At 40.9% G+C, this 25,377-nt stretch overlaps 1 protein-coding gene across 2 annotated transcripts; it reads left to right on the forward strand.

Moving 5' to 3' along the window:
• Positions 1-1,471: 1,471 nt before the first annotated feature.
• Positions 1,472-11,948, forward strand: urod (uroporphyrinogen decarboxylase). 2 transcript variants are annotated; one of them, XM_088346582.1, is made up of 10 exons: positions 1,472-1,614; positions 2,164-2,276; positions 2,358-2,437; positions 3,416-3,478; positions 4,449-4,646; positions 4,728-4,889; positions 8,988-9,122; positions 9,411-9,511; positions 10,663-10,729; positions 11,703-11,948. In XM_088346582.1, the coding sequence occupies exons 1-10, from the start codon at positions 1,592-1,594 to the stop codon at positions 11,865-11,867; spliced, it is 1,107 nt and encodes a 368-aa protein (XP_088202708.1). In that variant the 5' UTR covers positions 1,472-1,591; the 3' UTR covers positions 11,868-11,948. The 2 variants fall into 2 exon arrangements, with proteins under 2 accessions (XP_088202708.1, XP_088202715.1); XM_088346589.1 differs by having other exon boundaries at positions 4,470-4,646.
• Positions 11,949-25,377: the final 13,429 nt, after the last annotated feature.

Below are 25,377 nucleotides of genomic sequence, written 5' to 3' on the forward strand. Positions count from 1 at the left end.
TAGAATCTACTATAAAGCCAGTAAAGCAGGAGTGTCAAACTCATCATCAAATGTAGGGGGGGCGGACGAGTACATTATTAAGAAAAAAATGAAAGAGAAAAAGAAAGAGAAAGAGAGAAATAAAGCTAGTGAAAGAGAAAAAATAAGAGTGAGAGATAGAAAGACAGAGGGAAGAGAAAAATAAAGAGAAAGACAGAAAAAAGTGAGAAAGGGAAACAAACAGAACTTGAAGGGGGAAGAGAGAAAAATAGAGAGAGAGAGTGAAAAAAGAGAGCCAAAGAGAGAATAAGAGAGACAGGGAGGGAGAGAAAGTAAGACAAAAAAGACAGAAAAAAATGGGGAAAAAAGAGAAGAGAAAGAGAGACAGGGAGAGAGAAAAAGCGAGCGAGAGAAGAAAAAGGAGTAAGAAAAAGGGTGGGACAGAAGAAAAAGAGAGAGAGAAAGAGAAAAATGAGAGAAAGGGAGAGGATAAAGTGTAAACAGGCAAACATAGAGGGAGAAAAATACAACAACAGTGTCTCTGTTGGTGGCACCTGGCTTTGATGACAACAAGCCTATTTAAAACTGCAGCTCTTTTTTCTCTTGTGCTTCTCTCTGTCTTGCTAAATCTCTCAGAATGGTGAATACTTTTGCTCATTTTATAATTTCTTTTGTACTTAGTATCCTATCTTCTTATTCAACAATTGATATTTGTGTTTAATTGTTTTTCTGATAAAATAAGAAAAAAATAAAAACTGTCTGACTTTAAAGATGGAAGATCATTTTAATAATTTATTTTATTATTATTATTAATATTATTCTTTTTTTGTTGTTTAATGAATCGTTGTATTATTTGCCTTGAAATGGTAATTGTAAAAAAAAATGTGATCTCCAATTCAGCACACAAGATAATTTTTAAAGAGGATTTTATAAGTATTTATAAATACTATTATTTTGTAGCGTTTATATTTATTTATTTTTTATGTTTTTGCAGTGGATTTTCTCAAATTATTTTGAATTGATGCTTCCTTTGGGCAGCACAGCGGCCCAGTGGTTAGCGCGTATGTGGCACAGTTCTGAGGTTGTGAGATCAAACCTTCCTGTGTGGAGAGTGCATGTTCTCCGCGTGCTTGCGTGGGTTTCCTCCGGACACTCCGGTTTCCTCCCACATTCCAAAAACATGCATGTCAGGTTAATCGGACGGTCCAAATTGTGCCTAGGTATGAATGAACAAGTGAGTTGTCAGTCTCTGTGTGCCTTGTGACTGGCTGGCAACCAGTTCAGGGTTTCCCCTGCCCACTGCCCGAAGATAGCTGGGATGGGCTCCAGTACCCCCGCGACAATACTGCGGATAAACCGTGCAGATAATGGATGGATGGATGATGCTTTCTTTCTAGTTTAAAATCCCAAGTAAACCAGTATTTCAGGATTACAATTCTCTTGATTTTGGAATACTTTTATTTTGAAACCGAACACGGTTCAGTTTTGGTCACGTGAGTTCAAAATGGCCGTGCCCTATCAGTGACAGTTGCCGCGGAAGCCAGTCGAAGTGTTACATGTCTGAATTGACATCTCCCAAAACAAAGCCCATCTCTTCCTCAAGTTGGCCGTCATGAGCAAGGGCGAATTAATTATGTGAGTTGTCTTTTTTTCTTCTTTGCATGTTATTGAAGAGATGCTACTGCTAGCCGTTAATTGTTATTGGCGTTATGAAAACAGCTATCATTACTTGTTTTATGGGTTTACATGTCACACGATTGGACTGACAAATTTCAACTTAATTGTCATTTGTTTTACTTTTAAGTGTGTTTTTTTTCCCGTTATCATAAGTTAGTATTCTAATACGTTGTAATTATCTTTCGATTCATTTGAATCACTGAATATTTGCACCTTTTTAACAATACACTTTACGCCTATCTTAATTTATTCATTTTCCTACTTATGTATTGTGTTATTTAGGGTTTTAAATAAAACCTATGCATTGCAATTCATTTTATTCAACTGCCTTGATTGATCTATGAAGTGATAAAGATGCGGACACTTCTTATCTGTCTTCGACACCACATGGGAGTGGACCTTATGTACTCCTGATAACAAAGCCTCAAATACTAGACACTAATAGAGCATGCATAAAACATCTTTTATTGTATATAATCGTAAGTGTCTCATTGTTTTACCCTCCAGCCCCAAAGACTTCCCTCAACTGCAGAATGACACTTTCTTGAGGGCAGCTCGAGGTGAAGAAACCGAACATGTTCCCGTCTGGTGCATGAGACAGGCAGGACGATACCTCCCTGGTACTGTGGGCATGTTTGCTGCTTTAACCACCTTGTGATCCAGAAACATGTATGATTTGCTGATATCTTCCACATTTGTAGAGTTCCGCGAGTTCAGAGCCGGTAAGGACTTTTTCGAAACCTGCCAGTCACCTGACGCCTGCTGCGAGCTCACCTTACAGGTATACCTCTGCTATTGAAGTCATAACATAGGTACAACACCTACCGGCCACTGTATTTTGCCTTCCAAAACATGCATGTTGGAGGAAGTAAACAACAAAATGGTTAATGGTTATCAAGGTTAAAACTTGAGATTGTATTAAGACAAAGAATGAAAAACACTCCGAGTCAGAGATTGATTTTGGGTAGCCCTTTCATTGGAAGCGCATCCCACCTGAGCTTTCCCTTAGATTTGCCTCCAAGATCGGCTCCGAGAGAAAAGACCCCCATATCCGATAACTACTAGCCCATTCATTCAAAACATAGGCGTAAAACAACACATCTGATTGGCTTAAACTACATAACATACTTACATGAAACAAATGTAATTGGCTTAAACAAAATCACTTGAATGCATAAAACGATTCTGATTGGCTTAAACAAAACCACATGATTAAATAGAGTGATATAATACTGGTCGCTATATGGCGTGCGAGCACAATGAACAGACAGTAAGAAGAGTGAAACTTTTGTAACATAAAAGAACAATGATTTACTGTAAAATCAAAGGAGTATAGTTGGGGAGGCAAGCTTGTGGCCAGACTTCCTGGCACAAAAGTGAAGCACATCTTGATTAATAGTTAGTGGGCCCTAAGATGATACAATTGTTGAAAGAATACAAACAGCACCCGGATATAATCTCTGACTTTGTTGCGGTACCTCTGAGGATCAAATCATACAAAGAAAGGCACATTTAAATTATAAATACAATTTCCTTTAAAATGGTCTACATATAGTGCTTTTCAAGTCACTGAAGACCCGCCCCAATAAAAAATAAGATAAAAATCAAAATATCCAGAATTAGAGCCTACTTAACTGAGCACATTTTTAACCTTTCTAAAAGTCCTATAAAAATGGACCTAATTTAGTCCTATACCTGTGTGTCATTATTATTTCTGCTGTCATTTAGGTTGAATTCTTTCTATTTATCTGCCTTTCAGCCTCTCAGGCGTTTTCCCTTTGATGCCGCCATTATATTTTCTGACATCCTTGTTGTGCCACAGGTAAGTAAACACATTAGATAGAAAAGCTACAAATGTGCTAAAAATGTATCTACTATTAGTCAGAATTAAATAAGTACATAAGTACTTGTTTTAGTACCAGAACCGTACCACAATAAGTACTTGTCACCAATGGCAAGATCCAAGTATAAACTAATTCCGCTGTTGTAACTGCCTAATAATTGTATACTTGATTTCATATTAATGCTTGTTATTTTACCTCTATTTTATTGCGTTATCATTTTTAGTATTTGAACATAGTGTTCTCTTGTAAATATATATTTTTTGATGATGGTGCCTAGAAATTAAATCCCATTATTTAAATACTTTTGACTATCAACTCTACTCCCCTCAAAAAGTTAAAAAGAAATATGAAAACAAAAGATTCTGTATTATATTTATTTCTACCAATTCCCTTGCAATGTTAACTAATTCATGCACAGTCCAAATTAAGTAAAAGTGTAACGACGACATGAACTACATAAGCTGCGATTGACAGGGTTTCCATAAGAAAACTTGGTCAGCCTGGTGGCCTAGTAAAGTAGAGACGAGGAACTCAATTCGACTTGGGCATAAATTCACTGAATGGCAGGTGTTGAATCTGTTTCATTACTTAGTGAGATGGATTATATGTCTTATATTATCTGGGCGAATAAAGAGTTGTGGTTTTCCATGGAAAGAGAGAGTTTGGTCAGCCATCATCTTACTCTCATGGCCTGGTGAGGGGGATGAGAACTGCCTTGAAGCTCACCAGGTCGATAAAGTACTGGAGGAAATCCTAGTGGAGTGACTTCTCTGTAAGGCTGCCCTCTAGAGGTTTTAAACTTTGATATAATCATGATGACATTTCATTGGCCATATTTGGATTTTTTTTTTTTTAAAAAGGGAATTAGAAAAGTGTTCAGGTTTTAAAACGGTGTGAATTGCAAAGATTAATGTGTGGTTTCAAATCATGACCTTTTCCACTGTTGAGGCCATGGGTATGGATGTCCAGATGGTGCCAGGCAAAGGCCCCACGTTTCCCGAACCCCTGAAAGAACCCGAAGACCTGCAACGTCTGCGTGTAAAGGTGGACGTGGCCAAAGAACTAGGCTATGTTTTCCAAGCCATCACATTGACCAGACATAAGATTGAAGGCAAAGTGCCGCTCATCGGATTTACTGGAGCACCGGTGAGGACCTGGCTGCAGTCTGCGAGTGTCACCCGTGTTCTTACCATCCCATTTGTTAATCTATGCGTGTTCTCTTACCAGTGGACGCTCATGTCTTACATGATCGAAGGCGGCAGTTCCAACACTCATTCCAAGGCCAAGCGTTGGTTGTATCGTCATCCGGAGGCCAGCCACATGCTGCTCAAAATGCTCACCGATGTGATTGTCGAGTACCTGCTGGGACAGGTGGCAGCCGGGGCACAGGTCAGAGTTGGAAATCCGTCATAATAACATACCTGTCAACTTATACCTGAATTATATGCATTTTTTGAATTACTTGGAGTTGTGTACGCCAAATAGCAGTGGTCCCCAAACTACAGTCTGCCTTTACATTTGGTCAAGCCCCTTGAATAATACAAAAGAGCGTTTTGTTTTGGGAGTTTTTTCATATACCGTAAGCACATTTTTTATACCTAAAAAAAAAAAAGTTAATGTCTGTTTTGGTTGTAATAGGATACAAAGCGGGGTCGTGACAGTGAGACCACCTAACTCTTACCATTGAACTACCATTGATATAGACAACATAAGAAAATACATATTTTTTAATCTCATGATCACACTTAACTTAAAGTACCAGAGGCAAATGTTAAATTCTGTTGTGTGATTCACATGTCACTATGACAATAAGTTTGTCACTTAATACATTTATAATAGAATAGACGAATAGAATAGCATATCTTGTCTTTGTAATGTGAAACGCACAACGTTTAACATTCGGATCTGGTTCCACGACTAAAAATGTTTCATTGAAATAAAATCTGCTGCCTTTTCGCAAGTCATCTATATCCTGTGCTCTGACAACTAAGCTGAACTTGGACCTGTTGAGACTGCATGTCACAAGGGAAACCTTATGTTTTTTTCCGTGACGAACCCAGAGAGTGGTATTTGTTTAATATTTATTTCATAAATAGTGTTTCATTTTCTCTCTTCTGTTCTGTGAAAAATCCAGATAGGGTTACTTGGTCATTATTCATTTCATTTAAAGTGTTATTATGCATTCTCTGACTTTTGTTCTGTAAACAATTCTATTTGATTGAGAATGGAAAGTTATTTGGACCTCAACGGTAAACGTTTTGGGGCTTTTCATCTCATCTCATCTCATTAGCCGTACCGCTTATCCTCATTAGGGTCGCGGGGGTGCCGGAGCCCATCCCAGCCATCTTCGGGCAGTGGGCAGGGGACACCCTGAACTGGTTGCCAGCCAATCGCAGGGCACACGGGCACAGACGACTCATTCGCTCATTCACACCTAGGGACAATTTGGACCGGCCAATTCACCTGAAATGCATGTTTTTGGAATGTGGGAGGAAACCGGAGTGCCCGGAGGAAACCCACGCAAGCACGGGGAGAACATACAAACTCCGCACAGAAAGTCTGGAGCTGGATTTGAACCCACGACAGGTTCCCATGACATGAACTGTGCCGCACAAGCGCTAACCACTGCGCCGCCGTGCTGCCCTGTTTTGGGGCTTTTGCCGTATGGAATTTTTTTTCAGGGAGTTTGAAAAATGTTTTATTTTTTGTTAGTGCGATCTCATCTTGCCCATTTCAGCTCTAATCCAGATGGTTTCGGTTACTGGTAGCAGAAAAAACGTCATCTCTTATTGCTAATATTGTCATGGTACACTCTTACCTTCGGCCAAGCATTTTTAATGCACGTATGACGGCTTTTTTGATCAACTCTATTCGCGCTTATGCGTCACCTGAGATCAGTTTATATATATTTTGAAGACTGGCAATTTTGTTACAGATGCGCGAAGAACTTTGACATTTTTATTGTTTAATATCTTGTAAATCCATTCAAAATGGTTGGTTTAAAGTGTAAGATGAGAGCTGTTTCTTTTTAAATTAAAGTGGAAAAAGAAAGCTTGATGCGGTTGAGAAAATGGTCAGAATACTTTTTACCATGGAGGAGGACCTATTGAAGCGCATCTTCCAAAATTCAACTTTATTTATCTTTATAGAGCATATTACTTTATTAAACGTCTATTTTTCAGTTTAAAAGCAATATAGGTTGCTTATACTTGCCTTAAACATACTTATATAAACCTTAAACATACATTCCATACAAAATATAGCACCGTAGCAACTGAAGAACGAATTCGACTTACGAATGATCATCTCGTTCGTAGGGCAGCATCTGTATAATTGAAGAATGGACCAGTTATAAGTCGTGAGAGTAAGTGTGGAAATACCGACAGGTAAGAAAAGAACTCAAGGATCAAGTCGACACAAAGATAGAATTGAAATATCTCCAAGGCGATTATGCCGGATGGATTAAATCGTCAACAAAACGTCCTCATTTCTCGCTCTGTGTTCCGTGTAAAAATAATGTAAAAGTCACAAATAGTGGACTGCTACGTGTAATAAGCAACAATAATTCTCAGTGCAAATGAGGATAGAGCTAGGCAAGATGTTGCAAAAAAGATTATGATGTTTATTTGGTTAATAAAATTGACTTGTTCACGCTAATTCTCTACTTTTATTTTATTTTAGTCTGGCTTACTGTGTGTAAATAGATACCGAGGTGTTTTTGTTGGATTTATTATAGTCGATTTATTATAAGGGGAATTGCAATCTTTTTTAATGGGAGTAATTGGCTGAGGTTGTCATTGTCGTTGTTTTTTCTGATTATGCATCACAAGCTGTGCAAGGCTTCCTGATCATCGGCAATACATTTCGGGAACTAAAAACATGTAAAAATCGAGAAAAGAAAAATGAGGAAGCTACATTAACCACAAAACGAAGTAATAGAAAACAAAAGACATTTTCCGAAAGAAGTGAGAAGAAACAGCTTATTAGCTCTCACCCCTTTACAAAAACAACAAATATATATGTACATATATACACCGACATACATGCATTGCATATAATCGTATAGAATCCTACTTGTATATGAACTCATAAATATATACGTTCACATGGATATATATATATATTTATATATATAAATATATATATATATATATATATATATATATATATATATATATATATATATATACATATTCACACATTTAGATATACACATGATTGATTATTGCTCCAGCGAAGGTCAGGGGGTCCCGTCCCTGTGCGTTGAGCCGACCAGATGAACCAGGTTTTTCCAATGCTGGCGGTCTTGTGCCAGCTGTTCTGCATCCTCTACAGCAACTCCGTGTTGTTGGAGGTCGCCCGCAACGACGTCGAGCCATCGAGTGCAGGGTTTCCCTCGTGGTCGTCTCCAGCCTGCGGCCTTTGGGTCAAACTGGAGAATGGCTCGTGTCGGATGGTCTGGTGGTAGACGAAGGACATGGCCAAACCAGCGGGTGCGGTGTTGTGCGACCAAGGAAGATGCTTGGGGCTGGCACGTGTGGGCTCTGAGCTCTTTATTGGAGACTCGCTGGGGCCACCCGATGTTCTCGATGGTTCTGAGAGCCCTGCTATCAAAACCGTCGATTCTTGTGGCCAGGGTGTCGTTCAGGGGCCATGTTTCTGAGCCATAAAGCCGGATAGAGAGTACGGCGAGGTTGTAAATGCGGAGCTTCGTCTTGCGTGCGATGGTCTGGTGCCGCCAGAGTGGTTTCCAGAGAGACTGCAGAGCAGATGCTGCCAGGGCTCTTCTGCGGAGAATCTCTGGTTTTAGGTCCCCATTGTCTGTCACCATGGACCCCAGATACACAAAGCTCTTGACAGGTATGATGTCGCTACCAATTTGGATGGGAGGTGGATCTGGTCCATCACCGACATACATGAACTTGGTTTTCGTCCAACTCACTTGGAGGCCAAGCCGCGCTGCCTCTTCGCTGTAAATGCCCAGAGCGTCTCTCAGTTGGCTGTAGGAAGTGCTGAGCATAATGGTGTCGTCAGCATACTCCAGGTCAGTCAGGTGGTAGTTGCCGAAAGACACTCCGGGGATGCGCTTACTAACCCTGAACATCAGATGGGCGGTGATGCAATTAAAAAGGTCAGGAGCAGCCACGCAGCCTTGCCGAACGCCGCTGGAGATAGTAAACCAGTTGGAGTCAATGCCGTTGATACGGACACAGCTCTCTGCGTTGCTGTAGAGCAGCTTGAACAGGGCTATGATCTTGGGTGGTGCTCCGAGAGCTTGGAGGATATACACATACCCACATTTTATATATATCCTATATATTAGATGTATATATTAAATACACATACATACATACACATATTCACAAATATACACCCATATACATACATTCACGAATTATATTTTTATATATATAATTAGGTTGACAGGTATGTAAGAAGATGTTTCCTCTAACTGAAAGTTTTTTTGCCCGTTGCGACGTCGTTCAGGCCCTGCAAGTGTTCGAGTCCCACGCCGGAATTCTGGGACCCGCTGAGTTTCAATCGTTTTCCCTTCCTTACCTTCATGACATTGCTCGCCGCGTCAAAGAGAAACTCAAAGACGGGAAACAGGAAGTCCCCATGGTGAGAATGAGCACCAAGTAGGACTGTGCTCTAGTCGTATTCCTTTGAAAAAGATTTCATGCTTATTCAGCGTATAGCAATAATTCTTAACATTGTCTACATTGAATCCTTTTGTCTTTTCCTTGGTTGTATTATCCCCATTGGCCTAATTCTATCCTTTTCTAAAAGTCCAATGCGAAATTCCGGTCATGTCGTTGCTCTACTTTTTAGCCAGTGGATGGCAGAATTGCACCAGTGAGAGGTGCCTCCATTATGCTACCCAACACTGCATGCATTTATTTCTGGCAGATCATTTTTGCCAAAGATGCCCATTACGGTCTTGAAGCTCTGTCTCAGTCTCATTACGAAGTGGTCGGCCTTGACTGGACCATCGACCCCTGCTCAGCACGGTAACACACACGTACACACGCACAGACTTACAGTAGTGGAAATTATTTAAAATGAATGAACTATCCAGAGGTGGGTGGGGTAGCCTACATGTTTACTCAAGTAAAAGTACTGCTATTTCAGATTAATATTACACGAGAGCAAGTAAAAAAGTAGTCGCCCAAATGACTTGAGTAAAGGTTAAAGAAAAAAGGTACTTGGTTAAAAAAAAAAAAAAAAAGTACCGTACTCAGTGTCTGAAACTCATGACAAAAAGTTACTGGACACCAGGGCAGACAACTCTGAAAAGTTGCCTGCCCAGCCATAATGTTGCCTGCCCCATTTTTCCCAACTTAGCTGGGATGAGCTCCAGTACCCCCATGACCTTACTGAGGATAAGCGGTGCAGATAATGGATGGATGGATGGATGAAACTCAATAAGACGATTTATCGCAAAAAAAACAAAAACGTATATGTTTTGTAGCGTCATCAATTTGTTTAGCTTCTTTTGAATCTTTCTTCTGGGGCTGAGGTTTTGGCTTAATTCCTGTTAAGGATATGTCAGTGTGCAGTTTCCTCATGCGTAAGAAGATAAGCAGGATATTGCTGTTCAGCCTTTAAGCATAATTATTTCTCAATAGCAAGCAAACAAGAACACGGCTGAGTATGCAAATTGCCAAAGAAACTGAAATTCCGAAATTTCAAAAACTAACGAAGATTTCAAAATCGGAATAAAACGTTTTTTCTTGAAAAAGTTGTCTGCCACTCGGGCGGAGACATTTTGTAAGTTGTATGCCTGACGTAAAAGATGCACGCCCCGGGCGTCCGGGCAGACGTTAGTTCAGACACTGCCGTACTCAAGTACTGGGTACCTAGAGTAAAGTCTTATTTATTGATAGAATAAAAAACAAAATAACAACCATTCAATGTGACCATCCAATCAACAATAAATTGCATTTCATTTATAAATGCATTTCATATATAATCAGGATTAATATAAGTACTTTAGGAACCATAAAATAAAAGTATGAAACAAATAAAGCACAAATAGCACATTTAAGCCCCAAGTAAACAGATTCAGCATTGACCAGAGAACTAGCAAAAGGAGCACTATATACTTGACACATCGTTATCAAGAGGATGCAAGTATGTGCTGAGTTTCTTTTCATTTCAGGGAACGCACAGGGGGAAAGGTGAGCCTTCAGGGAAACATGGACCCATGTGCGCTTTATGCTCCCAAGGTAACAAACGAAAAAGTTCTGCTTTTGGAATTGAGTTGGGCCTACTTTCATGCAGTCAACCTTTCCCTGTGACGTTAACCCTTCGTTTTTTGTGGGTGCTTCATTCAAAAGGGTCCGCGATAGTCAAAATCCGTGGAGTGCAGTCGTTCATTTATTATGAGATACTCTAACATACAATGAAACCAAAGATCGAAGCTGATATACAGGCTCAAGCATTTGTTTAACCGTTTTTTTTAAATATATTCTCTACTGTCAAATTATAATTTCAAAAATAATCTATTGCACTATGGGGTGGAAATCATTTCAGGACACTACGATTTTACTTCAGATTATGTTTGTCATCATATGGCCGTTATCGAAAACTGAAACTACTTTAGTGGGTTCAACTTTGTTGGTGATAGAAAGCATCTTCCTCTGCCTCTTGGTGCTTCTGACGGTGTTTTGTTGACATGATGGCTTTTAGAGAAACTCGAAATTGAAAAAGGTTTGGACGTTCGTAATGTACACTACTGTCGAGAGGTTTGGGGTCACCCAGACAATAGTGTGTTCTCACATGTTTTTTTTTACATTAATCAAATGAATTGTAAAACAATTAGAAAGTATAGCCGAAAACATCGACAAGGTTAGGAATAATGAAAAAAATATCCTTCAAACGCTTTCGTCCAAGAATGGAGGTTTTTAAGCAACCGCAAAATTTTGAAACGGTAGTGTAGGTTGATCGAATTTTTTTGCGTATGTGTACAATTGAGACCCTAAAGTTGTTGAGGCACAGGGAGAAAAGAGGCAGAGCTTTTTAGCCAATCAGAATGCAGAACACAATGCAAGATAATAATCTGCAAAGTAGCTAAACCGCGATGGTGCAAGGGATTCCTGCATTCATTTGATAAGAATGTTTACTGTTTTGTCATGTTGACCTTAATTATCTCTAAGCCATGACCAAATAAATATGCCATGTTTTCATGTTTGTTACTAGGAACGTATTTCTGACATCGTAAAGAAAATGCTGCAAGGTTTCGGCACCAGAGGCTACATCGCAAATCTGGGCCACGGTCTTTATCCCGACATGGACCCGGAAAATGTGGGTGCCTTTGTGGAGGCCGTGCACCAGCATTCAAAGCAGATGGCCAAGCAAGCGTAGACAACCAATCTGAAAAGCATCACCAAATGCAGGACTCGATTCATTTTCTAAACATCCAAAATAAAGTGTTGATGGATAGAATTTCTTCCTCTGCATGTTTGATTCATATCCGGGTTATAAGACAAGATAAACTATAAATACAAATTTCTTGGACTTCGAGTACTTAAAAAAATGCGCTTTTATATCATAGATAATATATTTTGCCTATTCAAAACAATGTTTTCTCTTTAGACAGTGTGGTTTTTTTTTTACCATTAAGAGGTGCTTTTAAACATTCACCATTAGAGGGGTCCCACAGTTGAGAAGCACACTATTCTACTGACAATAGTTTCGCCATCCTTGGGGAATTCTCGCTCAAACCACTCAACCTTCACCTGAGGAATTCAATTGCGTTTTGCTAACGGATGAAAGTTGTACTATGCTTGATGTGATCTTCTTTCCCCGGCACTCGGGAATATGCTTGTTTAAACATCTCATGAGCAGAAATTTAACTATCCCGTCTCTTGTTTTGTATTCCGCTCAAATAATTAAGGTAGCACTTAAGGCCACTTCTGACTTAAATTAAACACATCTGAAATGACATAATTACAATGAGTTAATGAAGATGTTATAAATGAGGAATTGATAAATCCATGTCATGACTAATTTCATGACAACAAAAGCAACGCAACAGAAAATTGAATACTGTGATCACACTTAACTACATTTGGCTTGACCGTTTGAAGGATGGATAGAATGGTGCGTTCAGGTGTTGAATGAAATGAAATTAAATGATCTGCATTTATATAGCGCTTTTCAAGTCAAGACTTCCCAAAGCGCTTTACAGTGTGCTTCACATTTCCCAATAGCGGCCGTGCAGCCATGTAAGGTGCCAACCTGCTTATTCGGGGTTCAGTGTCTTACCCAAGGACACATCGACATGTAACACGGAGGAGCCGGGTTTCGAACTGCGATCTCTTGATCCCAAGACGAGCGCTCTACCTCCTGAGCCACTACCGCGAAAACCACAATAACAAACAACAGTCCACGTACACGAAGTCAGCGTCTCTAATGTAGCGTTTTTAGTATCAACAAATAGCTTTCTGGAACAAGATTTTTTTTGAATAATCTCCAATGTATCAATCTGGTTGGAGAGGATTATGTGTTTGGATTTCGAACGGGATTGAACGCAAAAGACATGAAATCTGTATTAATGGTGCCGGAGCTAGTACTTATTTTTCCTCAAGTACCCCCACAAGAGCTCATAAACGCAAGTGGAGATCAAGCTTTAAGCTGAAACAGAATCAGTCCACGTCTATCGAACTAAAAGCAGATTTGGTGAAATGGGCTAAATTGGCTAAATAGTTGTGGAGTGCGGGGAAGAATTGTGTTACTGGATTGGCTCTGATTTTTTATTTTGAGAGGAAGGCGCCCAAAACTTTGAATGCAGCTCCCGCCGTCCCCCTATTTCATTTTGTCGGTGCAACAGAAAAACTTGATTGTTTTTGTTGGCTTTCCATTCCGCTTGGCACTCACGGGAATATCCCCTGTACTTTATTATGCATGCTTTTGAAGTTTATTCCCTATCTGCTGCTTCCTCATTGGACACGGAACACAGATTTATTTTCCATGGAGTGCACTGACAACATCACCGATTGTACTGTGCAGTTATGTTGTTTTCATGAGAAATGTGTGCCATTAATTGCCACAATGTTATCTGCAATTGCTGCCTTCAAATCTCAAATACATTTCCATTTCATCAAACAATGGCAGAAACCGGTGTCCTGCTGTGGTGGTATGTAACAGATTAAATGAAAACTAGACGTCACTCCTAGTCATCTGCCAAACAATTTCTCATGTGACGTAAATGTAGTATTAACACGGGGGCAACAGTATTTCCTGAGCTCCCTATTATAGTTTGCGGTCTTCCCGTCGCCTGCCACTTGGTCTTGTTTATCTTCCTCCTTACTCTTCCACCTCTTTGCTAAGGGAAAGACAATGGTTCCTTTTAAATCCAGGAGCACACTTCCTGCTTATCTTGTCATCACTTTGAGTGTTGCTAATTAAGACCGTGCACCGGCAACGCTTGTTCAAGTCTTTTTTGGGGCATTTTTTTTACTTTGCTGAAATCTAAACATTAGGATTGGTCATAACTAAAGTGATCTTGTAAAAGAAACGGTATGCAGCCAGACGACTACTGCACGTACCTCTTGTTTATTCTACCTCATTTTCTTTGAAATTGCCTCTCTCTCCTGCCACTATGCTTTTTCTTGTCTCTCCGCGCCCTCTATGCCAATTAATAATTACTTGGCGGTAATGCCCAGGTGGCCTGACTTAGGAGAAGCTAGGGCACTCCTGACCTCTCTTTGTGAAAATAGGCTTGTGTTCATTACTTCTACCCCTCCCACTAAGCTTTGCAAGCAATGGAACTGTCTTTGTCAACCCCCATCATTGTGCATTGCTAGAGAATGGAGGTAACCCTTACACCAATGCTACCTTGACTAATCTAACCCTTACTTGCTTGACTCCACAAACCCCTAACCCTTATCTTGATCTCTAAACCCTCCTAACCCAACTTACCCTAACTTCTAATATAAACAATAACCCTATCCAAACCCCTGAACACTAACCCTACTAACCCTAACTTTAACCTTTCTTCAGATGGCGTACAAAGTCAGAGTAGCTGACAACAGCATCATTGGTATTAGCATGTTGAAACATGACATCAACAGGGAGACGAGGGATCCTACCAAACACTAGGTAAAACGGTGCAAACCCTGTTGTCTCATGCTCTGTGCAGTTATAGCAGAATGTGAGCTGCTGCAGCATTTGTGGCCACTTTGCTTTGGGCTGAGGGGGAAGGGTTCTGATCATATCTCCCAATGTTCGGTTGAATCGTTCTGCGATACCATTTCCCATGGGGTGGTACGGAGTGGTATGGGATTTCTGCACCCCTGCCATCTCTAGAAGCTCTTTGATCAGTTTGCTCTCAAAATTAGCTCCCTGATCAGAGTGGATACGCCGTGGGAAACCATAGACAAGGAAGAAATCCTGCCACAGACGGCGAGCAACTTGTTTGGCGGTTTGATTTCTGCAAGGGAAGGCGTGCGCCATCTTGGAGAAATGATCAGTTACGACCAGGACATCTACAGACTTGTTCTCTTGCTCAGCAGTCCAAAAGTCTATACAGACCAACTCCATAGGCTCAGAGGTGACTATGTTCTTGAGTGGTGCACGGTTGTGTGGTTCCGGTGTTTTCCCTACTACACAGCGCTGACAGGATTTGACATAATTCACAACATCACGTTCCATGCCATTCCAGAAGAATCGTTGCCTCACCAGAGACAAAGTACGGTTCTGGCCTTGGTGACCTGCTGAGTCATGTAAACCTTGAAGGACTTTCTGTTTCAATGAATCAGGCACCACAAACTGGAAGATTTTCTTGGCCATGTGAGGATCTTTCCTTATTTTGTAGAGCATGCCATTCTGTATGGTGAGTCTGCTCCAATGCTTCAGTAGTTTCATCACACTAGGCGACTCGACAGCTCTCTCACGCCTGGTAGGTCTCTTGTGTCTATGCACAAAGTACATGGTTCTGCTTATTGTGTTGTCCTGTTCTTGTAAACCAACAAGCTGACTCTGTGGGAGTGCCGTTGACTGATCTCCCTTCTGCAGAAGATTGAAGTTGGCATCTGTTCCCATCACTTGACCCACGCCACCAGTGGACTGAGCACTGAAGACAGCAGCAACCTCTTCTGATGTCACAGAACCATTGGAGCCTGATGGAATTGCCCTTTTTACTGACTCGTCTGATGTCCCAGCACTCTCGTCTACAACAGCGTGACAATTGTTGGATACTCTGAACACCTCTTGCACAGTACTGTTGTTCACCCTGTTGACTTGGTCCAAGAGCGAAGTATAGGGCTCGGTAACAAGGCGATGACCCACACATGACCGTACAAATGGCTCACGGCTCAGAGCGTCGGCTACGATGTTCTTTGGGCCGGGAATGTACTTCAGGTCAAAATTGTATGCAGCTAGCTTCGCTACCCACCGCTGTTCACACGCATCAAGTCTTGGTTTGGTCAAAATGTATGTCAGTGGGTTATTGTCGGTCCATGTGGTAAAGTGTCTTCCTTTCAACCAATGGCTGAATTTATCACATAAGTTCAAAGCGGCGCTGCCACGAGCGGCTGCCTTTTCCAGCAGCTGCCCAATTGTTTTATTGTCTGCTCCTATCTTCGGCGTTTTTTCTTCCCGTTTTGACAACTACACTATGGATTACTTCTATCCTATGGACATGGGTTTTAGCGCACAATAGATGTGTGTACTCAAGAAGTTTCAGCTCCTTGCCCTAAAGAATTCTCGTGCCGGCGTGATGAAGGGGCCCATGGTGAAAGGACAGCCGGAGCTAGCGAAGCGGCTAGCGGCGTTATAAGTCTTCGGTACCATCCGCAATTATGGTAAATGCGAACTCACGACCAAATAAGATCATCGAGTGCGGGTGGAAAACATCGAAGCGCACAGGGAACGCAGTTGCTGTGTTTTGCGGAAACGTGGCTCACGTTTAGCATTCCGGACGCTAACGTGTAGCCACCCGGAGCTACCTGGAGAAATCCGGCTTCGACGTCGCTAAACAGAGACACGAAAGCCGGGGGGAATCGGAGAGGAGGCGGACTTGCTAACACGAGGTCGTGTATCCCTGGATTTTCACAAAGAAAAGATTTCCATCTGCCGCAGGAATGTCGAACTTTTGGACTGGCGTGACGTCATCCGCTCCGCTACAAGCACCCTAGGGCATCATGTTAATCTGTAAATAAACAACGGGGTAGACTGCTGGAAGTGTGAATTTCCCTACGGGGATGAATAAAGTATATATCTATCTATCTATCTATCTATCTAGCCATAAAAACACTAACCTTACCCTAAAGCTGAGCCCCCTAACACTTGCCTGCCAACACTTACAGCTATACATGTTAGACTGGCGCTTTTCGCCCCTAAAAATGCTTTTTCAAATAACAACAAAAATCTCAACTCGAGACTAGTATTTCAGTTAACCACTGCTTTATTTTAAAGCGAGACTCGTTCCTTGTGTGTAAATAAAAAGTACCAACAATTGCAATGGATTTTTGTGTGGGGTAAAAATGTACCAGTTTTAAACAAGCACATGTTGTTCTTTTTATTTTATATTCTGGAGACGAATTGTGTTTCAAGCGTAAAAAATAGTCAAGTCAAGTCATCTTTATTTGTATAGCCCTAAATCACGAAGAGTCTCAAAGGGCTTCACAGATTATTACAGTGTATTACACAGACTATTTTTCAGCCAACGAGAAGAGTAGGTTATTCATATGCTATGGAGTAGAAGTGAGTTTTAAGCTTAGATTTAAACATTTCCACTGAGGTTGCAGATCGGATTTCAGGGGGAAGAGCATTCCACAGCACCGGTGCCCGGATGGAGAATGCTCTCGAACCAGCAGAACACTTCTTTGCTCTTGGGATCACCAGAAGACCGGCACTCTCAGATCGTAGGCTTCGGACGGGGACATAGGGGCAAATCAGATCTGAAAGATAAGAGGGAGCAAGTCCATGTATGATTTTATACAATACTAAGAGAACCTTGAAGCCACATCTATGGCTAACTGGGAGCCAATGCAGGATAGCCAAAATCGGTGTTATGTGATCGTACTTTTTTGTCCTAGTTAAAAGCCTCGCTGCTGCATTTTGTACCAGCTGAAGAGACTTGATTTTAGACTTCGGGAGACCAGAGAGTAGTGCATTACAGTAATCGAGACGGGAGGTAACAAATGCATGAATTATAATTTCCGCATCAGAGTGAGACAGTATTGAACGGATTTTAGCAATGTTACGAAGATGGAAGAAAGCGGTTCTAGTAATTTTCTTTACATGCATTTCAAAGGATAGATCATGGTCAAATATGACACCTAAATTTTTAACTGAGTCACTCTGTGTGATGTGACATTTGTCAATGTTCACAGCAGTTTTTGAGAATAAGTCACGGCATTTAGATGGACCAATGACTAATATTTCGGTCTTTTCAGAGTTAAGACGCAAGAAATTGAGTGACATCCACTCTTTTATCTCAATGAGGCAGGCCTCCAAATTTCCACAGTTTAGTGTGGGAGATTCATCCAACGGAAGATATAGTTGAGTGTCGTCTGCGTAGCAGTGGAAGCTGATATTGTACTTGCGAATAATACCACCTAATGGAAGCATGTAAATGCTGAAAAGAAGGGGGCCAAGCACTGAACCCTGCGGAACACCGCAGGTAACATTAAAGGGCTCAGATGTCATTTCACCATATTTAACACAGTGCGTCCTATCTGAGAGGTAGGATCTGAACCACGAGAGGACGGTTCCTAAAAGACCAATCCATTTTTCCAACCGTTCTAGTAGGAAATTGTGGTGCACTGTGTCAAAAGCAGCACTAAGATCCAGCAGCAGCAAAAGTGATGAAGCGCCAGAATCCATTGCAAGTAGGAGATCATTTGTTACCTTGATCAGAGCTGTCTCAGTAGAGTGGTTAGCCCTGAATCCTGATTGCATGGATTCAAAAAGGTTATTCTCGGATATGAAAACAGCTGCTGTGCCACTACTTTTTCAAGTACTTTAGAGAGGAAAGGTAGGTTTGACACAGGTCTATAATTACTTAAGATTTCTGGATCAAGGTTGGGTCGTTTCAGTGTGGGTTTAATAACGGCGGACTTAAAAGCTGCTGGAACTACACCTGAGGAGAGTGATATGTTTATAATATTTAGAACTGAAGGTCCAAGGACGCCAAAAAGACTTTTAATAAGTGACCCTGGGAGCGGGTCGAACTGGCAAGTTGTCGGTTTGGCCGCATTCACCACCTGTTTGAGATCATCAAGTGACAGTTCACTAAAACCGGACAATTTCCCAGGACAGCCACCCTGTGTAATTTTAGACCAGCCCTTTAATATGTGTGGTTTTAATAATTTCTTTAGCAATTTCTTCCTGTGTGCATTGAATCTTCTTACTAAAGAAGACCATTAAGTCATGAGCAGAGTGCGTCGAACTATCTGCGATAGTCTGTTGCCTTGTAAGCGATGCTACAGTGTCAAAAAGGGCTTTGGGATTGTTCTTTTGAGACGCAATCACCTTCGAAAGGTAGGCCGATTTTGCAGAGGCAAGGGCCGCTTTATACTTTAACAAGCTGTCACACCAGGTTTGATGGAAAACCTCAAGTTTGATAGCGCGCCATTTTCTATCCAATTTCCTGCATTCTTGTTTAAGGGTTCTAGTTTCATCAGTAAACCAAGGCGTGCGTCTTTTAGGATGTGATTTTAGCTTTATGGGCGCTATTGAATCCAGGACACTAGTCAGGGTGGTATTGAACTCATTCATGAGTGAGTCAATCGAGCCATTGTATGAAGGAAAGAACGTAACTGCTCCAGGAAGGAGTTTAAAGAGCTCAGAAACTGTGCCAGTGCTTATATTGTGTCCGCTAAATCCTTCAGCTTTTTTAACACTACATTGAGCTAGCACCTCAAATGTAACTAAATAATGATCCGAGATAACGGTAGTACACGGTAACACCATAATGTTTGAGGTTAAAACTCCTCGAGTCAGAATCAAGTCTATCGTGTTCCCATCTTTATGGGTTGGCAAATCAACCAGTTGATTAAAACCAAATGCATCAATTAGAGACCTAAACGTAATAGTAAGTGAACTGAGTGGGGAGTTCATATGAATGTTTAAGTCCCCCATAATTATAATTTTGTCTGCATAGGTTACTAGTTCAGACAAAAGTTCAGCAAATTCGTCTAAGAAAGTTGTGTATGGCCCAGGTGTGCGATAGACAGTTATTACATAAATTGAGAATAGAGAGGACCGCATCACAAGAGCCTCAAACGCCTTGTAGTTATTAGAGGTACGAGGATTAAATTTGAGCGATTTTTCAGAAATGAGCGCAACACCGCCACCCTTTTTCAACGTGCGTGCTATATGGCTACTCTCGTAATCTGGGGGAGAAGCATAATTTAGCGCTAAATACTCATCCGGGCGTAACCAAGTTTCACAAAGACCCATACAGTTAAGTTTATAGTCACGAATAATGTTATCAACAAGTAAAGCTTTAGGAGCAAGCGATCTAATATTTAAAAGACCAAATTTTAGCTTTGCTGAATCATTTGACTTAGCTGAACTCTTTGTAGTCTTTGTCGAGATCTTCAAAAGATGCCGTCGTTGTGGCTTTTCGTGTGCGCTGAGTGTAAGGCTTCGGTAGTCCAGCGAGGAATGAATGGTGAAATTAGTTACATCCACGCGTCCTTCTTGCTCCTTAGACTTCGCACGCTTCACACATCTGCTTCTGTTTTCTGTCCTTACGGCGCCGTTGTCGTCGTTTATAGCTGTTCACAAGGATGCCAGATCTCTTTGAAGTTCGCTCGGTATATCATAGGCGGTATAAAAAGTGCCCGAAAAGTCGAAATTTAGACGCCCACCCAACCGAATAAGTTCGTCCCTACTGTAAGTATTTTTGGCCAAACATGTGTCCAAAAGTGAAAGCAAAAAAGACAAGAGAACGGCAATAAATAGAAGATTAGCTGGAGAGCAACTAGCCGCATGCATGCATCCATGCGCCGCCATGTTGTTTTTCTATCAACATATATCAAATATATATATATATATATATATATATATATATATATATATATATCAAATAGTGTGCGATCAAATGTACCCCTTTTTAATTTCAAAAAGTAGCCATGTATGCTAACGTATACAAACCCTAACTGCTAACCCTAAGCTAAAAAAGGAGGACAACGGAGGAATGAGATTTAACTTGGGTAAATGTCATTTAAAACTGCTTGTTTTTATATTAAAGATACTGAATGGCATCCAAAATCAATGAAAACTACAAGATAACTCCTTCAGTTATTGTGTTAGATTTGATTTTAATAAAGTATTGTTGGTAATTTTCCTTTTTTTTTAGTTTTAACTTTTCAGGCAATTTTTTGTTTCATGGAAAACATGACAATATCTTCTGAATTAAGTACTAATGTGTCATGTTACAAATTTAGTACATCCAGACTTTGTGTCACGGTTGCCATGGTGCCCAATTGGCGCCAGCTGCGGCTCGTTGACAGATTGGCTTCCTTTCTATTTAAGCTCAGTACTCTCTCTCTCACCCTTTGTCAGTCCATCAACGAACCTTTGCACCCGCAAGACGTGGGTTTTTATTCTGTCCGGTATCCCTTTGGTGTATCCTGTCCGGTATGGATCCCATCTGTTTCGTCCTGTTTTGATTTCGGTCTCTGGTGTCTGGTATTGTGCCCGCCATTGTCATTCTGTCTGGTATCTGTGTCCAGTTTCCTGTATCTGTTAGCAGTCCTTTCAATCCCGTTCTGTCAGATTTCGACATCATCTGTATCGGCTCTTGTAACTGGTATCGATCTCGTTGGTCTTTTGCTTTCTGTCGTTCCACGCCAGACTTCCGTCTTTCTTCTTTCGCCCCGCAATCGCCGAATCACAGGCGTTTTGTGTTAACGTGCATGACTGTCCCATTTCTCGTAAAATAAAAACTTGTGTGAGAAACGTCACGCATTTGGGTTCTCCTCCTGTTCCGGTTCTTGACAGTACAGACTGACCACAGGAGAGTGAAAGGACTGGGCTTTAAAGGACAGGGAACCGATAGCCTGCAACGGTTGGCGCCAAATGAGCGGGCACAGGTTATCCAAATCAGTCATCATGACACTTTGTTAATCTTGCTGCTGCTATACATGACATATTTGACTTGTGTTATATGAAATCCATAATTGATGCTATGTGTAGTGTGCAATATGATAAGTTATTTTCCCCTAGTGATTTAGCTTTTAGTATTGGTATCGTCAGATGTCGCTGCCCGTCAATGCGGAGGTCCGACTGGTCTCTAAAGAGAAAAACAACGGCGACTAGATGATAAAAGTGCTGTATCTGAGTCAGACTAGAAGGCTTCTCAGGCTACTGGTAAACATGGAAACTAGTAAAAACAGCCTGGGTTGAATGGCCAGGTTGTTTTTGCCCAAGACGCACCACATAAAGTGGTGCCCCTACGACCCGAGTGGTTAAGGGATCTGTGAACTGTGTGAAGTGACGTCAAAATGGACTTTCCTGTTTCAATCTTTCAATGCAGCATGTCGCCGATGTCGAGGTCAACAGTCGTCAATTACTTTCATGTAAACGGAGAAAAGATGCGTCGGGTATTAAAGAAAGAAGTTATCAGTTTCATCAGAGAGGACTGTGTTTTGCAGAAAGAATTACAACTACTTAATCCCTCATGGTGTTTATTTTCTCCGCCACGCGGCATCTGAGAACAGCACATAAGCAGATTTCAATAAATCCGGTTGTTTTTTCTGCACTTGTTATTGTGTTGGAATTGAAGGCCTCTTGCGTTCTAAATACTCACAGGAATGAAATTTTCACACAGAAATATTTAGTCTCTTCAAATTTCTATTTTTGATATGTGTCAAGCCATGTTTATTTGGATAGCCCTTAATCACAAGGAGTCTCAAAGGGCTGCACAGACCACAGATTATTGCAAACTACAGACTACTATTACACCATCCCCTGATCTAAAACCTACATGAGGGCAAGGAAAGACGCAAAAACCTCAACATGAGGAAAATGAAGAATCTTTGAGAAGGGACTGCACATGAGGTAATCCCCCTTCTCGGAAGACCAGGCTGCAATGGATGTTGCAACAACAAATAATACACAGATATTGTCAACGTGAAATATAGGTCATTCATAAGCTATAGAATAGAATTGTGTTATGAGCCTAGATTTAAACAGTTCCACTGAGGTTACAGATTGAATCTCAGGGGGCAGCGCATTCCACAACATGGGGGCCCGAATGGAGAATGCTCTTGAGCCTGCGGTTTTCTTCTTGGCTCTTGGGATCACTAGTAGACCAGCATTTTCAGAGCGAAGGCTCTTATCCTGAAACGAACATTTTGCTCATTATTTGCCACCTTAACCATTACTTCTATTGTATATGTCAACTAAAGCAGTAATGTTGTTTGGTATTTATTCAAATTTTATGGACTGCAGACCCCTGGTTATGGTTCAATGTTATGTGGTACGATGTAGAATATTATGTTTTTTGGCGCCTTGCTACGGAATTTTTCCCACAGTACGGCATCAACAACCACTTTTTTCCTTGCCCAAAAACGTACAAAATTATTCTAAATGATTGCTAATAATGTGCCTCAGACATCTCTCAGATGCCATTCTGCTATTGGTCAACATCATATAAGATGCTGGTCTGCTATTGGTTTGTGTCTTGGTTTCAAGAATATGACACTATGCTAATGGCTAAACTCTATCCCACAATGCCTTTAGTTCTCTTTGTTCAGTTCAGAAACTTTTGTGCTTTGTAAAGACTTTGCGAGTTAGTGCGATATAATAATTTATTTTTTGTACTGTATTTATCAGCTACCGGTTTCAAGACTTGGTGTAGTTCTAAAGGGAGACGACGTTTCTTCATTTTTGTAATGTCGAGGTTTTTGAGTTTTTCCTTGATGGTGTAATTATAGTATATAGTTTGCAATAATCTGTGGTCTGTGCAGCCCTTTGAGACTCTTTGTGATTAAGGGCTATACAAATAAACATGACTTGACTTAATACGTTAATACCACATAAATTCACACAAACAAGGATTTGTACTACTGAATATGAATTATAGATACTAATTTTCTGTAAATATTGAAATATAATAATCATTATATTGTGAATTGTTTTGTTTATTTTAGTATTTAAAGTAACGTGATATAAAGTAAGAGAATCTTACGATAACGACGGCATTGCAATATTGTAATCCCTGGTTTATCGCAGTGAATGAATGCTCAAACCCCCACTATATGCCAAAATCCGCAAACTGAAAAACAATTAGTGTCATTTTTTTAAACCCAGCATCTAATAGAGACTGTAGTGTGTAGTGCAATCGTTGACGAGTGCTAAAAAGCACGAGGGGGAATACAAACTACGGAGACTCAGCATGACCAAACTGCAGTTTTTTTTGTGTTGGGTTTTTTTTTGTCCACCCGTCCGCAATGTTTTTGTTTTTTTGGGTACCCGTAGCAGCAAGATACCTGACAATGATGTCAGCTCCCTTTAGGTGAACTTATTTCGAATACATGCAAATTTCTCTATCCTCTAATATTTTTTAAAATGCTAATTCTGTCAGGAGGACCAGAACAGAGCAGGAGACCCCAGAGCGTTCGTTACAAGTCTTTTATTTGGGGAAGCGTACAGGGTTAGCGGGAGACGCGATGACCGTCGAACGTCAGCAGCAACGCCGTGAAGACAACTTCGGAACACGTAGCCAATCGTAGCGTGGGACGGAAGCAGGTCGAGTTTACCGGGACTGGAGAGAAGATCGTAGCATGGGACGGAAGCAGGTCGAGTTTACCGGGACTGGAGAGAAGATCGTAGCGTGGGACGGAAGCAGGTCGGATCGGAGGCAGAATCAGGTAAACAAGAAGGCACAGGTAATCGGGAGAGTCATACGGGGTACAGAAGTAATCCTCCGACGAAGAGGTCTCCGCGTAGCGTGCTTAAAAAGGGAACATAAACCAATCAGGAAGCGCATTCCAGCGTGCCAGATGATTGCCCCAGGTGGCTCCACTTGGGTAATCATGACAAATTCAGATGATAGTCCATGTGTTCTTTTTCATTTTTCCCGAATCAATAATGTTTTTTCAATGAAGGGACAGCATGTATTATTTGATAATAAGATCTTGCTGTATGCTTTTGAACAACCAAAAACGAGTTCTGAAAATAACAAGCAACAAAACAAACTATGGCGAATCAAAGTCACCAAAATGCAATATTTCACTTTTATTTATTTTTTTACCCAGCCTAAATGAGCTTTTGGGTAGCCATAGCAGCAAGATGGTGGACAAATATGTCACCTCCTAAAAGGTGAGGCTCATGTTATATCAAATAAATGAAAACTTCCTGCAAGTATTTAAAAAAAAAACACATTTATAAAATAGTTGATGTATTTTATGCTTGAAATGACTTACAAGAATTACTTTTGGCTTCTTTTCGACTACTCTTATGAAACATTCAAGGTTTTTTTGCAGTTATTTTCCTTCTCCTCTCCCGGATTCAAGCTCTCGTCATACTCTTCGTAAGTCCCTTAAAGGTACAGCAATACCAAAAAAACATACGTACGCAAACCAATAATTTCAGAGTACAAAGTGTACATTATTTCTTAATCCCTGTTTCTAATTAAATGAAAATAACACAGGGAGCCACACGTAGTTTTTTAACCATTAGTAGTCCCGAAATATAACACACTGTCCCTTCAAGGTTCCCCTTCCCACAGCGTCCCACACTGGTGCCTGCTTTACTGCCGTTTCTGTTCACCAAATCAAGTAGAAGCTTGATGAGCTTCAAAGCCACCGAATTCATCCCCGTGCAGACGGACGAGAGTGATTCTTGCCTCAATGAAGGTGGTCTTCTATTCATCGCTTTGTGTCACTCGAGTGCTACGAACACAACACGTACA

Source organism: Urocampus carinirostris, chromosome 1, assembly GCF_059441175.1.
Source record: "Urocampus carinirostris isolate Australia breed hairy pipefish chromosome 1, RoL_Ucar_1.0, whole genome shotgun sequence".
NCBI classification, from domain to species: Eukaryota; Metazoa; Chordata; class Actinopteri; order Syngnathiformes; family Syngnathidae; genus Urocampus; species Urocampus carinirostris.

Excerpts from the sequence above, each read along its gene's own strand:
- urod (XM_088346582.1), top strand. The coding sequence starts at position 1,592 with ATGAGCAAGGGCGAATTAATTAT. Across the intron at positions 1,615-2,163 it reads AGCAAGGGCGAATTAATTAT|CCCCAAAGACTTCCCTCAAC; the intron begins GTGAGTTGTCTT and ends TTTACCCTCCAG. Across the intron at positions 9,123-9,410 it reads GGAAACAGGAAGTCCCCATG|ATCATTTTTGCCAAAGATGC; the intron begins GTGAGAATGAGC and ends TATTTCTGGCAG.